The following is a 12,459-nucleotide window of genomic DNA, read 5'->3' as shown; positions in this document are numbered from 1 at the left end:
CCACCGGCCCGTTCCGTTTGGAAACAGAAAACAATGGCCGACTTAGAAGTGTTTAGACTGCTTCTCCAGATGTTTCCGGCCCAGGCAGGCTTCAGGCATTTAACGCTGACTCCTTTAATTGTGGTTGCCTTACAATACAGGAACATAAAGGGGTCAGAGCCCCAGAGGAACTTGGACATTAATGGACCCTGTGTATGGAAGCACAATAGCTGCTGTGGGGCGTGAACCTGTGATGCTTGTCATCCTGCTGCCACAGAAACATGAAAAACATCATTATTTATAGCTGTTCTGTTCATAAAGCAGATTCTTGCAGAAGACAGGTCCAAATTGTTTTTAAAATCTATTTGTTAGATGCAGAATATGAGAATGATGAGAGACACTCATGCACTAGATCTCATTAAAGGTGCAGTTTGCTGATATATTACTATGTGCTTACGCTTCTTAAGAGACAGTCATGCTTAGATTGCTGAAGCGGTGACCTCCATAAGCAGAAGAGCTGATCTAAAGGGGGTTGTTGTCGTTATCGCACGGCGGTACTGTTGACGTGTTTGTGGATGAAAACGGTGATGTGGATCCAGACGTTTCGGCATCTCCTTTATTTTATTTACCACAGGAAGTTCCACAAGCGCAGGACACAAAGACAGGCCTCCAGCCGCTGAGCTCGGACCAGAGCCAAACAGAGGCCGCATCAAAGACGTCCCTGAACAATTGACTCCATTTCCATTTGATGTTATCACGTTTAAACCGCTGCCACTGTATGACGTCATTGGAACAGAATCACTGTTAAACTGGCTCACATTGTTCCAGCCATGCTCAGTTTGCATGATGATCCAGCGCATCCTGTCATTTTAAATAAAGACTATTGTCCTACAGTGTTAACTAACTATTATGAGTCTATAAAAGGGGCCTACATTTCTCAGCGTAATCTAAATAATAATTATAATAATGAAACTCTGCAGCGTCATTTTTCACCATTTTGTAGTTACACCACTTTCACAGCAGGTGGGGCAAAATAGTATTTATTGTATGATTCACTCATGTGGGTGGAGTTGATTTAGCAGGAGACCAGAGTAGAGCTGCATTTTATGAAAGAGATAAGATTAGCTTATAATTTTACACTGCAAACACACAATGACATTCCGTTTACACCCCATCCGAGTACAAGGGCCCCTTGAAACCACCACACACCATGCATATATATGCATAAGGGCCCCAGAGCGTGCGGAGAGGGCATAGGGTGAGGGGCTGCCATGACCTGCGTACCCGTAGCAACAGTCCCTGCTGAGACTGTTGCCCCCGCAACCCGGCCCCGGATAAGGGGTTGAAGATGCATGGATGGATGGATCTTGGGACCATTTGGGAAGTTTTAAGACTGTGCCATGTTGTCGTTTGGGGCTTTCTTTATTCGGTCTCCAACTACTGTTACGGACTAACGTGAGCGGACCCCATTTAAACTGCCCTCTGGTGGATGAACACAGCTCAAAGGGGGAACGGCAGCATCTCACTGATCAATCGTCCAATCAGTTGCACACATAAACGATGATACGAATAGCATTCAGCTGGCAGTAACAGATGAGGCTGTTACCAACCTGAGATGCCCGCTAAGATTTTAGTGTGACATTTCAGAAAGGCAAAAGACTCGGGACAAACGCACAAACAAAGAGAAGAGAGGAAAACTGAACTCCAGTGGGTTCATAAATAAATAATCCAAGTTAACAGGCAATCAATTTCTGTAAAGAGGGAGATTGATCCAGGAAGTCCAACAAGTGAAGCCAAAGCAAAAGGCTGAGTAATCAGGAGACGTAACATAACTGTTGCTGCGACAAAAACATAAAGCAAGAAAGGGAATTGACATTTTGACAAGCAATGATTCCTGACTCGGGCACACATCTATGAGCTTATCCGTTACTCTATCCTTAGTTTAATGAGGATAGTATCAGCTCGGTTTTTGCAGTTAAGTGCAATTCCTATTAAATGCATGTCTGAGAAAAAGCCTGACAAAAATCCTGAAGCAGCAAAAGACATCGCATCATGTTAGGATTGATGTGCGTATAAAAGTTTTGTTTGAAAACACAGAAAACTAAATGTGACTTAACAAATGTTTTAAAAAGGATGTTGCAGCTCCAGATGGAGACCTGACGATGTTGCTCTAAATTATTGAGAGGAAGCGCATCGAATAAGACGTTCTGACATGTTTTTCCTGCAACCCCTGTGGCAGCTCATGCATTCCTGTTTGCACTATGGTGACAGTTGTGCATATTCTCCCCGTGTGATCCTCTATGTCTATGTAATGCATGCGGGTTGGGCTTTTTGGAACGTCTGCTTTCACTCTAATCTGCATCTCAGTATCTGCTATGTTCATTTTAACACCTGAAGAGCCATAGAAACGCCTGTGAGTGCACTATGCATGCCACTTGTTTGAATAAATAGTGTTCAATCGGCACCAATCCTGGCTCTGCGCTATGCAAACATCACTGTTGCCCTCGCGGTTAGTTCTGCAAGGCGGCCAACGCCCTTGAGTGAACACAAACACTGGAATACAGAGGAAAGTCTTTCCTTGCGACAGCTTCATGTTCCACCGTTTATTGTGAGGATAAAGGTCATTTATTGTTGAACAAGCTGCTGCAGCTTGAGTTGTCGGGAAACTGACCAGGAGGAAATGTTTTTATGCAGTTTGTTAGAAGGACTACTAAAATAACTTACTAATTAAATTCTGACACTTTACTGCTTTTTTTTGTGCAATAATTACACGATTTGGAAACTGGTCTGGGCTTACGGAAGTAGAATGTCACCCGCTCTCTGAGCTGTGATAATTAAACTCACGGGGTGTGTAATTTGCAGAAACTCCCCATGCAGCAGGAACAGGAGCAGGCTCAGGCATATCCAGGTATAAAAACAGAGGCGCGGCTCTTTCTCTCTCCCCGTTTGCAGATCTGCCAGGTGCAACAGCTTCTCTCTCTGGATGTCAAGGTAAGACAAGGATCATCATATAAATGAAACAGGCTTGAATCACTAGTTTAGCAGCTTGTGATGATGTCATAGCTGTGCGAGGTTCATGATGTTTCCACGCACTATATAATGTATTGCTATTTTTGTGTACATGAACTTTGGTGGTTGTTTTGGACATATTTGTTGGGTTTTTGTTTCTTTAGTCGATGTATGGTTTCTTGTCGCTAGAGTGGATTAAATACTCTGTTTCAGTATTTATAACAGATTTTGACATGACTGTCCTTGGTTTCCTGCACGGTGCTGAAACAGCAGCACGATGCCTCCGCCGGGTGTCTGCATGAGGATCATAAAGGAGCGTCAGGCGATGAAAGGCTTCGGGACCATGGCCAATCCTGAAAGGTTCCTGAGTCAAGACTTCCAGCAGCTGAAACAGTACTGCCTGACCCAGAGGCTAAGGTACATCGATGAGATGTTTCCCCCAGACAAGAACTCCATTGGGCAGGGGGTGCTGAGCCCCGATGACCTGCAACGTGTGGAGTGGAAGAGACCGGGGGTGAGCGTTTCTCCAGAAGCGATCCCATATCAGATGAGATGCCGATGGGTTAGAAACCGGGCGAGCGGCGGGGTACACCCTGGACAAGTTGCCAGTTTATTGCAGGGCCACAGACAGACAATCATTCACTCACACACACACACACACACATGGGCAATTTAGCGTTACAAATTCACCTAATTGGTGGAAGCCGGAGAACCCGGCGAGAGCCCGTGCAGACAGCGAGCAAACCCCTCACAGAGTCGAACCTGTGACCTTCTCGCTGTGAGGCAGCAGCGCTTACCGCTGCGCCACCGTGCTGCCCTTTCGAATGTCTGGCTCAGGACTAACTCTCCACTCTAACCATGCAAGTTCATTGTACAAATCTGTATACTGTAATGACAATTCTTCTTCTTCATCATCCTCATCATCATAGTGTTGCTAATAATTTTCAGAAACTCGTTTCCAGACCGTCGTTTGCTGTTGATGGGTTCTCCAGGTTTGACTTTGGCCAAGGCGTGATTGGTATGAATTCATTCAGTCATTTTGGCTTCCAACTATTTCCAGTCTGTTTTAGCTGCAACTTCAGCCAATGGGATGTAAGCAGGAAGCACATTGTTGCACCTGCAGCCATGGCACTTTGTCTCCTGTAATTAGTTTTGTTCCCTTGCCAGGTTAGTATTCCTGTCTGACAATGCCTTGCTCATTGTGTTGCTCAGGAGACTGCTGGTTTCTTGCGTCTATCGGAGCGCTGACGTTCCAGAGGGAAATCCTTGCACAGGTTATTCCCCAGGAGCAAACATTTGATCAGGACTACTGTGGGCTGTTCCACTTCAGGGTAACACAAGAGTCATTGACAACCCTGTTTTCCATAGGTTCTGTTAAATTAATTGTATATGTTTTTTTACATTTCATTTTGCAAGAAATCCATCTGTTCTCTCCTTCCTCAACAACTCAGTTCTGGAGATTTGGAAGATGGGTTGACGTCGTCATTGACGACAAGCTGCCTACGATCAATGGGAAACTAATCTTTGTACATTCTAAAGATTCGGCCGAGTTCTGGCCTGCTTTGCTGGAGAAAGCCTATGCGAAGTACGGAGAAAAAAAAAAAAGTTCCTCAACCTTTACATGCTCATTATTAAGTAATTGCACACCCATCTGTGCCAGGGTGTGCGGATCCTACACCGATATGAATGCTGGAACTCCCGCGGAGGCGATGGTGGACTTCACCGGGGGCGTTCACATGTGTATCCAGCTGTCGGACCCTCCTCCGAACCTGTGGGAGCTGATGTTCAGAGCAGGGCAATCCAAGTCACTGATGAGTTGTGGTACTCCACAGGGGGTGAGCACAATTATAACCACAAAAATATACAAGCATGTATTTATTTATTTTTGATACGTTTGTCCAACAGATGAGCGAGTGTTTCATAAAGGTTAAGCTGCTGCTCTTCAGGCATCACAAGAGTCATCTTACCCGATGCATGTTGGATTTTCTTGAAATGAAATAAAAATAAAAAATGAAATAAATTTTGGTATCTAGTTCCGGAGACTGAAACATTTCTGCTGCGCTGATGAATCTCTACATGCACCGTCTAGCCATTTGTTTTGTTTTATCTTGTATTATTCGGGGAGAGGTATTTATTTATTCATCATGAATATAGTCATGATGAGGGTATCGGTTCAAGTCGTCGACATGTTTATGCTGGAGGTTGGTGGCTCCAGTCCATCTTCTGCATCTGTGTCTTCTAGGAGACATCTGCCAACACTGTGCTGTCAAATGGAGTGGTCGAAGGCCACGCCTACACCGTCACAGGTGTGAAACAGGTGAGGGATCGCTGCTATTCAAGGAGCACTAAAACACGCTCAGTTCAATCATTTATCTTATGAATACTAGCCGTGAGGCCTCAAAGCTACAGCCAGAGGTCACCTCTGCAAAAGATTCATTTAGGATGATGAGAGCCCGACATTGGCTCCTGCTGTACAGCAGATAAAATGACAATACTTTACTAGACTAATATGTGAGAGCGGAGCAGGGCCCTCAACTCTGAAGATGCTGCAATGAAACTTGAATGATGACGATGATGATGAATTAGCTGTTCAGTAATGAGCGCTTTACAGCTCTTCAGACGTCGGCGCAATGCTGCGTACGTGTTGTGTTTTATCAAACAAAATTACTATCTTTTTCCTATTTTATTCATTCTTAGGCTAGAAACTGCTAATTTTATTAATAAAATAATGAAAATAACAGAAATTTAGTGGAAAATACGCGATACAGTGACTCTGCAGAAAGTGAATTGTGATAAAGCGACGGATGTAATAATGTGTTTAATAATATCGCGTCAATAAGAAAACAGGAAACAAACATTTACTCTGGCTGTTCTTTGGGCTAGACGATGAGCAACGGGGAAGTGGTCAGCTTGGTGCGCTTGTGGAATCCCTGGGGCCGAGGAGAGTGGAACGGAGACTGGAGCGATCAGTAAGGACAAACACGCTGCTTCCTGGATGCTGACTTTTTAGAGTCAGTTTCATTTAACACACGGGAGCTCTGCTCCCTGTTATAGACGGGAATATTTTAACACTCTGTTTTTGTACATGCTGCAACAATTATATCCGTTAAGATGAATGAACAACACGCTAAACGTTTTGGCCTTCTAACCTCATCAAAAGGATTTCTTCACTAATTTACGCTAAATTCTTAAGGAGCGTTCAAGAAAAACACAAACTAGTTTTGGCAGATTTCCTGCTGAGCCTGTAGAGATTTATAGAAGAATAAACACTTCCATGCTACGGCCAAGCCCGCACTATAATGCTCTTGAGACTCGGAACACTTTGAGGAAAGCATATCCACATTTAGTTTTGTTATAGTTCCGACAGACAAATTTGAAGTGTGCGTCATATTGAATTGAATATAACAGCAGAATAATTAATTTTTCACATGACTAATTCCTAGAGAACCTGTCTTGAAAGCAGACATGACGGCCGTATAATAATTTGTGATAAAGATGCCAACGAGGATCTGAGATTTGGAAACGTGCCTCTTTGTCTCACACTGGGAACATCGGATTAAACACGATTTGATCCTGGACAAAAGGAGACGCAGTTCTTGTCATAGTAAAAAGTCATCGTGAGGCTTCATGAAAACATGCCAGCATGCTTTTCCATCCCACGCTACAGGTCTCGACTGGAAACTGCCAGAACCAGTCTGGACATTAAAGCAGGTTGGGAGAAGTCAGGGCTGAGCATTACAGTAATGTGCTGCACTGTTCTGTTTAAAAGCAAGCAGCGCATTGATTGACATTATAAATATGTTAGATTATAAACCGGTACTGTCAAATCAAGTTTAACCTTTGCCTTCCTGTGATTAATCCGATCTGAAGTTCCCATTTGTGGGAAACCGTGAGTCCACAGGATCGGGAGATGTGCCTTTCTGTCCGCAGCGACGGAGAGTTTTGGTGAGCATGTTGAGAAAAAAATAATAATTATAAGGATTCTGAGTACTACAATGTTTGTCAATAATATTAATAATAAGAAAAACTGTATTTTTACGTAAAGTGGCTCCCAACCTCTGATGTTGACAGGATGTCGATGGAAGACTTCCGTAAGTTCTACGACGATCTCGACATCTGCTGCCTGTGTCCAGACTTCCTCGACGTGGGTTCCCCTTGTCATTGGAAGAGCTCCTTCTATGATGGCAGATGGGTGGCGGGAACCACCGCGGGCGGGTGCATCAATAACAGAGGTGGCTCAGAGATAGCTGGATTGTACCATATAGCAAATATATGAAAACCAATTTACCGTAACAGTTTCAGTCATTTAGATGTCAGAGAGAGAGAGAGAGGGAGAGAGAGAAGAATTATCTTTCTGTGAAAATGTTTTTCCCTTTTTTAACTTCCAGACAGCTTCTGGACAAATCCACAGTATCGGGTCAAAATCGACCAGTTAAATGAAGAATGTGCTTCAGCTCAGGGTGAAAAGAACATGCTGGTGTCTCTCATGCAAAAGCCTGACAAGAGGAACAGACGCCTGGTCCAGAATCTCCACATTGGATTGTCTATATTTGAGGTACGTGTCGAAAAAATAGGCAAATCCATTGCGAAGCGAGATCGAACCACCAACAATCATGTTATTACCATCGCATTGAGGTTGAATCAAAAAGGTAGCATTTACAAATAAATCATCTTAATATGCCAAGTATTCACTCACCTCTTAGTTCTCAAACCTGTTCGAATATGAATAAATTAAACTGTTTGAATATCATTAATTTTCATTAAATAGTTTTTTTCTTTTTGGATTCGCATTGTCACTGACTGAGGCTAACCTTTGTTTCCAATTCTCACATAAATGTTCCTCTCATTTCCTGCAAGCTAACTGGAGAGGTAAGCAACATTTTCACGCAACATGCATGCAGAGAGAGATTGATGTAAAGTGCATGGAAGTAAAACGCATATTTATACATACTGGTATTGCAGTACAGGGACTACAAGGGGAAGCTCCCGGCCTCTTTCTTCAGCAGCCACACTCCCGTTGCCCAATCTAAAACGTACATGAATGCCCGGGAGGTGATGGAGCTCGTAAAGCTAGAGGCTGGCGAATACCTGATAGTTCCATCCACCTTCAAGGCCAATGAGACGGCCTCGTTCATCCTGACCATCCTCTCTAAGGCGGAGACACACGTCCAGTAAGTCTTATTAATTTAGCCTACATTTGAAGGTCAAGGTTCAAAACTCACTCCAATATTTATCTTTCCCTTCAGTGAGACTTCTGGAGGACGAAATTACAGACATACGGAAGAAGAGGTGTGCATGATTGTGAAGCGTATTTCTAATTTTATTACTGGGATTGTTTTTTGCTAGTATGTGATAAATAAATAAAAATATTGCCACGTACATGAATTAATCTGCGAAGTGAAAGAAGTTCAACTTTTGCAGGAGGAGGTCAAAAATGGAGCAGATGATGAACATAAGAGAGACGTGCGCCATCAGCTCGCTGGCGAGGTAACGAGAGTGACTTGCTTTTGGTGTCAGATTGCAGCATCTCTGCCTGATTATAGAGTGACCCAACAAAGGCCGAATGTAGCGCATCCACACTTTCCTTGTGTTTATGCCATTCCCAGTATGAGGAGGTGAATGCTGAGATGCTCCAGAAGCTCATAAATGACAAAATCCTGAAAGGTTTGGACTTGAGGGTTTAAAAAAATAAAAAATAAAAAGATGACTAACCTTTGAGGAAAATGATGGTGCTAAATAAATATTATTTTTTATCTTGTTTAGGAGAGCTCACATCTGGAGGCTTCAGCATTGATGCTTGCCGCAGCATGGTCGCTCTGATGGATGCATCCTTTTTCTAGATATTAATGTGTTGCATTTTGGGACTCTCGCACAGCCTGTGCAGAATGCCCGCTCAAACCTGCCTGCACTATTAATGGTTTTTATCGCCTTAATGAAGAATTAGACAAGCATCAGCGGCAAGCTGAATGGTGAGGAGTTCCATCGTCTGTGGAACAAGATAGTCACATATAAGGTAAAAGGAGCCAAATGAGAGTCAGAAATGTTTTACAAATACATGGAATCCTGAGTTCTAAATGAAATGCAAAGACGTAAACAGCTCATTTACATTCTGTCAGTTTTACAAGAAGTTTCAAATATCAGCTTGCGCTAACGCGGACTTTCTGTTCTGTAACCAGGACATTTTCATTCGCACAGATGTTTCAGAAACTGGAGCACTGTCTCTGATTATGCTCAAGAAAGCTATCATGGCTACAGGTAAATGATCAACCGCTCCTTGTTGTTGTTGTTGTTGTAAACAGATCTATTTCCCTTATCACAATTTAAAGTCATAACACGCAGGGAAGTCTATGGAGGTGTGTTGGGGCGTCTGTGGGGAAGCGGCTTGTATTTTTATACTCTCTTTATATTAGCCGCCTCTAATGGAGATGAATGTCATCACTTTTTCTGTCTCTCACTTATCTTGAATCAAACAGCTGACAGGGAGCTCATATCAAAAGATTTGGAGATTCCATCTATATTCATCCGCTGTCTAAGGCACACGACTTCTTCTGCTCCGTCTCTGTCCTGACTATATGTGATTGATCCCGAATTCACACGGGGTAGCAAACCAAATGGATGATTAGAGAGGAAAGCAATGCAGTAGTCTCTGAGGCGTTCTTATACATAAATGTTAACGTCTTCTTCTGAGTCACTCAGGATAAGCCAGCTTTAAGCGTGTGGCTCCCCCAGATTCCCCGACAACATGCTGCACTGGCTAATCTTCCAAATCTCTCTATGCCTATTGGTCAGGAGTGCGAGTGAGTGATGACTTGCTGCATGTGATGGGACTGCGCTACAGTAGCGCCACGGGACTCGTGACATTGGAATCCTTCATCAGTCTGGCCCTTCGCTTCAGATGCATGACCCGTAAGTCAATGTGGACGACAGCGTGACGACGTTTTAGACTCGTGAATATTTTATATACAGATTGTTGAGTGCACTTCACTGTGCACGAAGGCGTCACTACAGGCGTGCACTACCTGCAGAGACAGGTCAACACAGACGGCGCCGCGCCCTGAAGGGAGGTAACAATTTGTCTTTCCCGATAGAAATCTTCAAACAGATATCCGATGGAAACAACATGACCCTTCGTGAATCAGAGGTAATGAGACTTTTAAGACTTTATGAAAATCCAAAATCAGTCTAGCATTTTAATAATCTTTACAAAACTGCACAGCTGTTGATCTGAAACAATCAGTGTTAAATTGTCTGACGGCTGCACTTTAATGCAAGATCTGACTTGCGTCAAATGTCCCCCCCCCCCCCCCCCAATGAACTGAACATTTCAAGTTTAATCCATCCTTCTTTAACTTGCAGTGGCTCTACCTTTCCATGTACACATAGCGTAAGAGCGAAGAGTATCCATCTGGAAGTGCAGCAGCAAACATGGCAATAAGAGGCAGCAGAGGTCGCTTCCTGTCGCGGGACACGTTTGTTTACTGTTGACTGGAGGAGGGCTGTGTCTCATGACTGCGTTCATTCGAACTGAAGCTGCAAGTGTTTACATCTATGCTCAATTCTGAAACTGCGTTTGAAGTAAAAGATGAAAGCATTTGTAGCACGCATCAAGCAGATTGCTTGTTCATCCATTTTTCTTTCACCTTCCTAAGATGCTCTGCTAGTTACAGCTCGGCTTACAGTCCTTTGCTCTATTTAGCATGTTAAGCTACGATAATGACTACATTCACCGTGCAACTCATGTAGCCGCATTAGCAGTGACACTGTAAGCATGTCAGCATCCAAAGGTTAAATTACAATTCAAAACTTCCCTGATGGGCATGTTTTATAAGTAAAGTGTTTTTTTTTTAAAGATTTGTAGGATTTAAGTCGCATTGAATGTTAGTTTAGAATGTTTCGTGTGTGTGGATATTTCTTTAATCTCTTTTGAATACCTAATCTGGGCAAATATAGCATGCACACAAATCAAGAACTATTTCATATAAAAAAAAAACTTGCATGAGAATGGAACGATTTGTTTCCACTACTGACATTTATTAATATATGCATAATTCTTTACTACACCATGGCAGTACTGTGAGGAGAATCAAAGATGTGATATTTATTGTCATTGTCACTCAAATGCTCTTAAACACGTGAAAATAACATAGACGACATCCGGAAAACCGTAACTTATCGCAAGAAAAGTGCATGCAGAAAAAGAAGGCATGGAGTGGACCCTTGTGGATGCTGTTTTCTTATCAATACTTAATTGATAAAGTTAGGTTCAGGGAAATCATTAGTTAGAATGGACATGGATAAATGACGGGATCCAGGATTGCTTTATCATTTATGTTATGTAGGGAGCTAAAAAATAAGGCATAATAAAAGTGAAAACCACATTTCCCTTCCTCCAATTTAATTTAAAGGGCGACTGCTTCAGTTTAAGTTTCAGAATTAATTTGAAAGACTAGAGATTTGAATTCACTGCCATTTATTTGTTAAAGTGCATTTATGTTGAAAAGATGTTTGTGTTGAACTTAATATTCTGAAAGGAAGACCAATAAAATAAAACAGAGATAAACAGACTGAGAAAATAACTTTATTATTATTATTATTATATACTTTTTATGGTTTACCTGAATGTTTTATTTTTCTGAGGTTTCTACAACATTTAACTTGTGTTCTATTAAATGATACATTAATTATTTTTTCATTTCTAGATTTGGCAAGTACAGAAAAACTAGTAGTGTAGGAGCATAAAAAAAGCATCACGGAATAATCATGAAATAATACGAAAAATATTTTCATTTCAGTTATGTTTATGTTGAAAAAAGAAAAGATCAGCAAAAATCCTAAAAATATAAAGAAGGAAAGCAAAGCTAGTGTTACTTCCCTGATCCTGATTATAAAAGCAGAAGGAATCCGTGGATCTTCTCTTCAGCTTAGTGACAAGGCCCTGTAAATAAACATGATATTTTTAATGTCACGCCTCTTATAGTCAGCCTGCATATCTCAGCCTCTCATCGTCCCGAGAAATCAAAATCTCGATTATTATGTATCTTATAACAGCTGCAGGATAACGTTAAGGTCCCTGAACTCCTCGTTCGAGTCAGACCTCAAATAATAATGCAGCCAAAAAATGCTTGTGAATGTATGAGAAACACATGAAATTTTTCCCACATTCCCACAAACACCTGAACACATCTTTGAGAGCTTTTAAAAATGAACTGATCTCAGCCCGGGTTGCCGCTGAATCATCAAACTCCAGTTTCTCCAATGATTTTAATACCACTATGATATAAATGTCTGCTTGAAAGGTGCTTAAATGTCTTCAATCCAAATTGTTTCCATATTTGTTTTGCTTAGATATTTAATAAAATCTATTCTAATGATTTAATTCAGTCACCGGGAGGCCACTTTTCCAGATATAATTCCTGTTGGAACTTATTCCTTTCTCATTTAGCACCAGCAGATAGCAGCAAAGCTCCAGCA

General features: G+C 42.0%; 1 protein-coding gene across 1 annotated transcript; it reads left to right on the top strand.

Annotated features, from left to right (window-relative positions):
- The first annotated feature begins 3,265 nt into the window (after nucleotides 1-3,265).
- On the top strand, nucleotides 3,266-10,371 carry zgc:136872 (uncharacterized protein LOC678524 homolog). The gene is made up of 21 exons (XM_068752233.1): nucleotides 3,266-3,502; nucleotides 3,937-4,006; nucleotides 4,201-4,319; nucleotides 4,440-4,573; nucleotides 4,649-4,823; nucleotides 5,231-5,305; nucleotides 5,872-5,957; nucleotides 6,859-6,933; nucleotides 7,060-7,220; nucleotides 7,377-7,543; nucleotides 7,846-7,857; nucleotides 7,951-8,159; nucleotides 8,235-8,277; nucleotides 8,410-8,475; nucleotides 8,595-8,652; nucleotides 8,752-8,813; nucleotides 8,933-9,001; nucleotides 9,165-9,243; nucleotides 9,778-9,894; nucleotides 10,077-10,129; nucleotides 10,345-10,371. Exons 1-21 carry the CDS (start codon nucleotides 3,266-3,268, stop codon nucleotides 10,369-10,371), a joined length of 2,094 nt encoding a protein of 697 aa, XP_068608334.1.
- Nucleotides 10,372-12,459: the final 2,088 nt, after the last annotated feature.

The sequence above is a fragment of the Brachionichthys hirsutus genome, chromosome 18 (genome assembly GCF_040956055.1).
Source record: "Brachionichthys hirsutus isolate HB-005 chromosome 18, CSIRO-AGI_Bhir_v1, whole genome shotgun sequence".
Classification (NCBI taxonomy): domain Eukaryota; kingdom Metazoa; phylum Chordata; class Actinopteri; order Lophiiformes; family Brachionichthyidae; genus Brachionichthys; species Brachionichthys hirsutus.
This window is presented reverse-complemented; position numbering and strand designations above follow the sequence as displayed.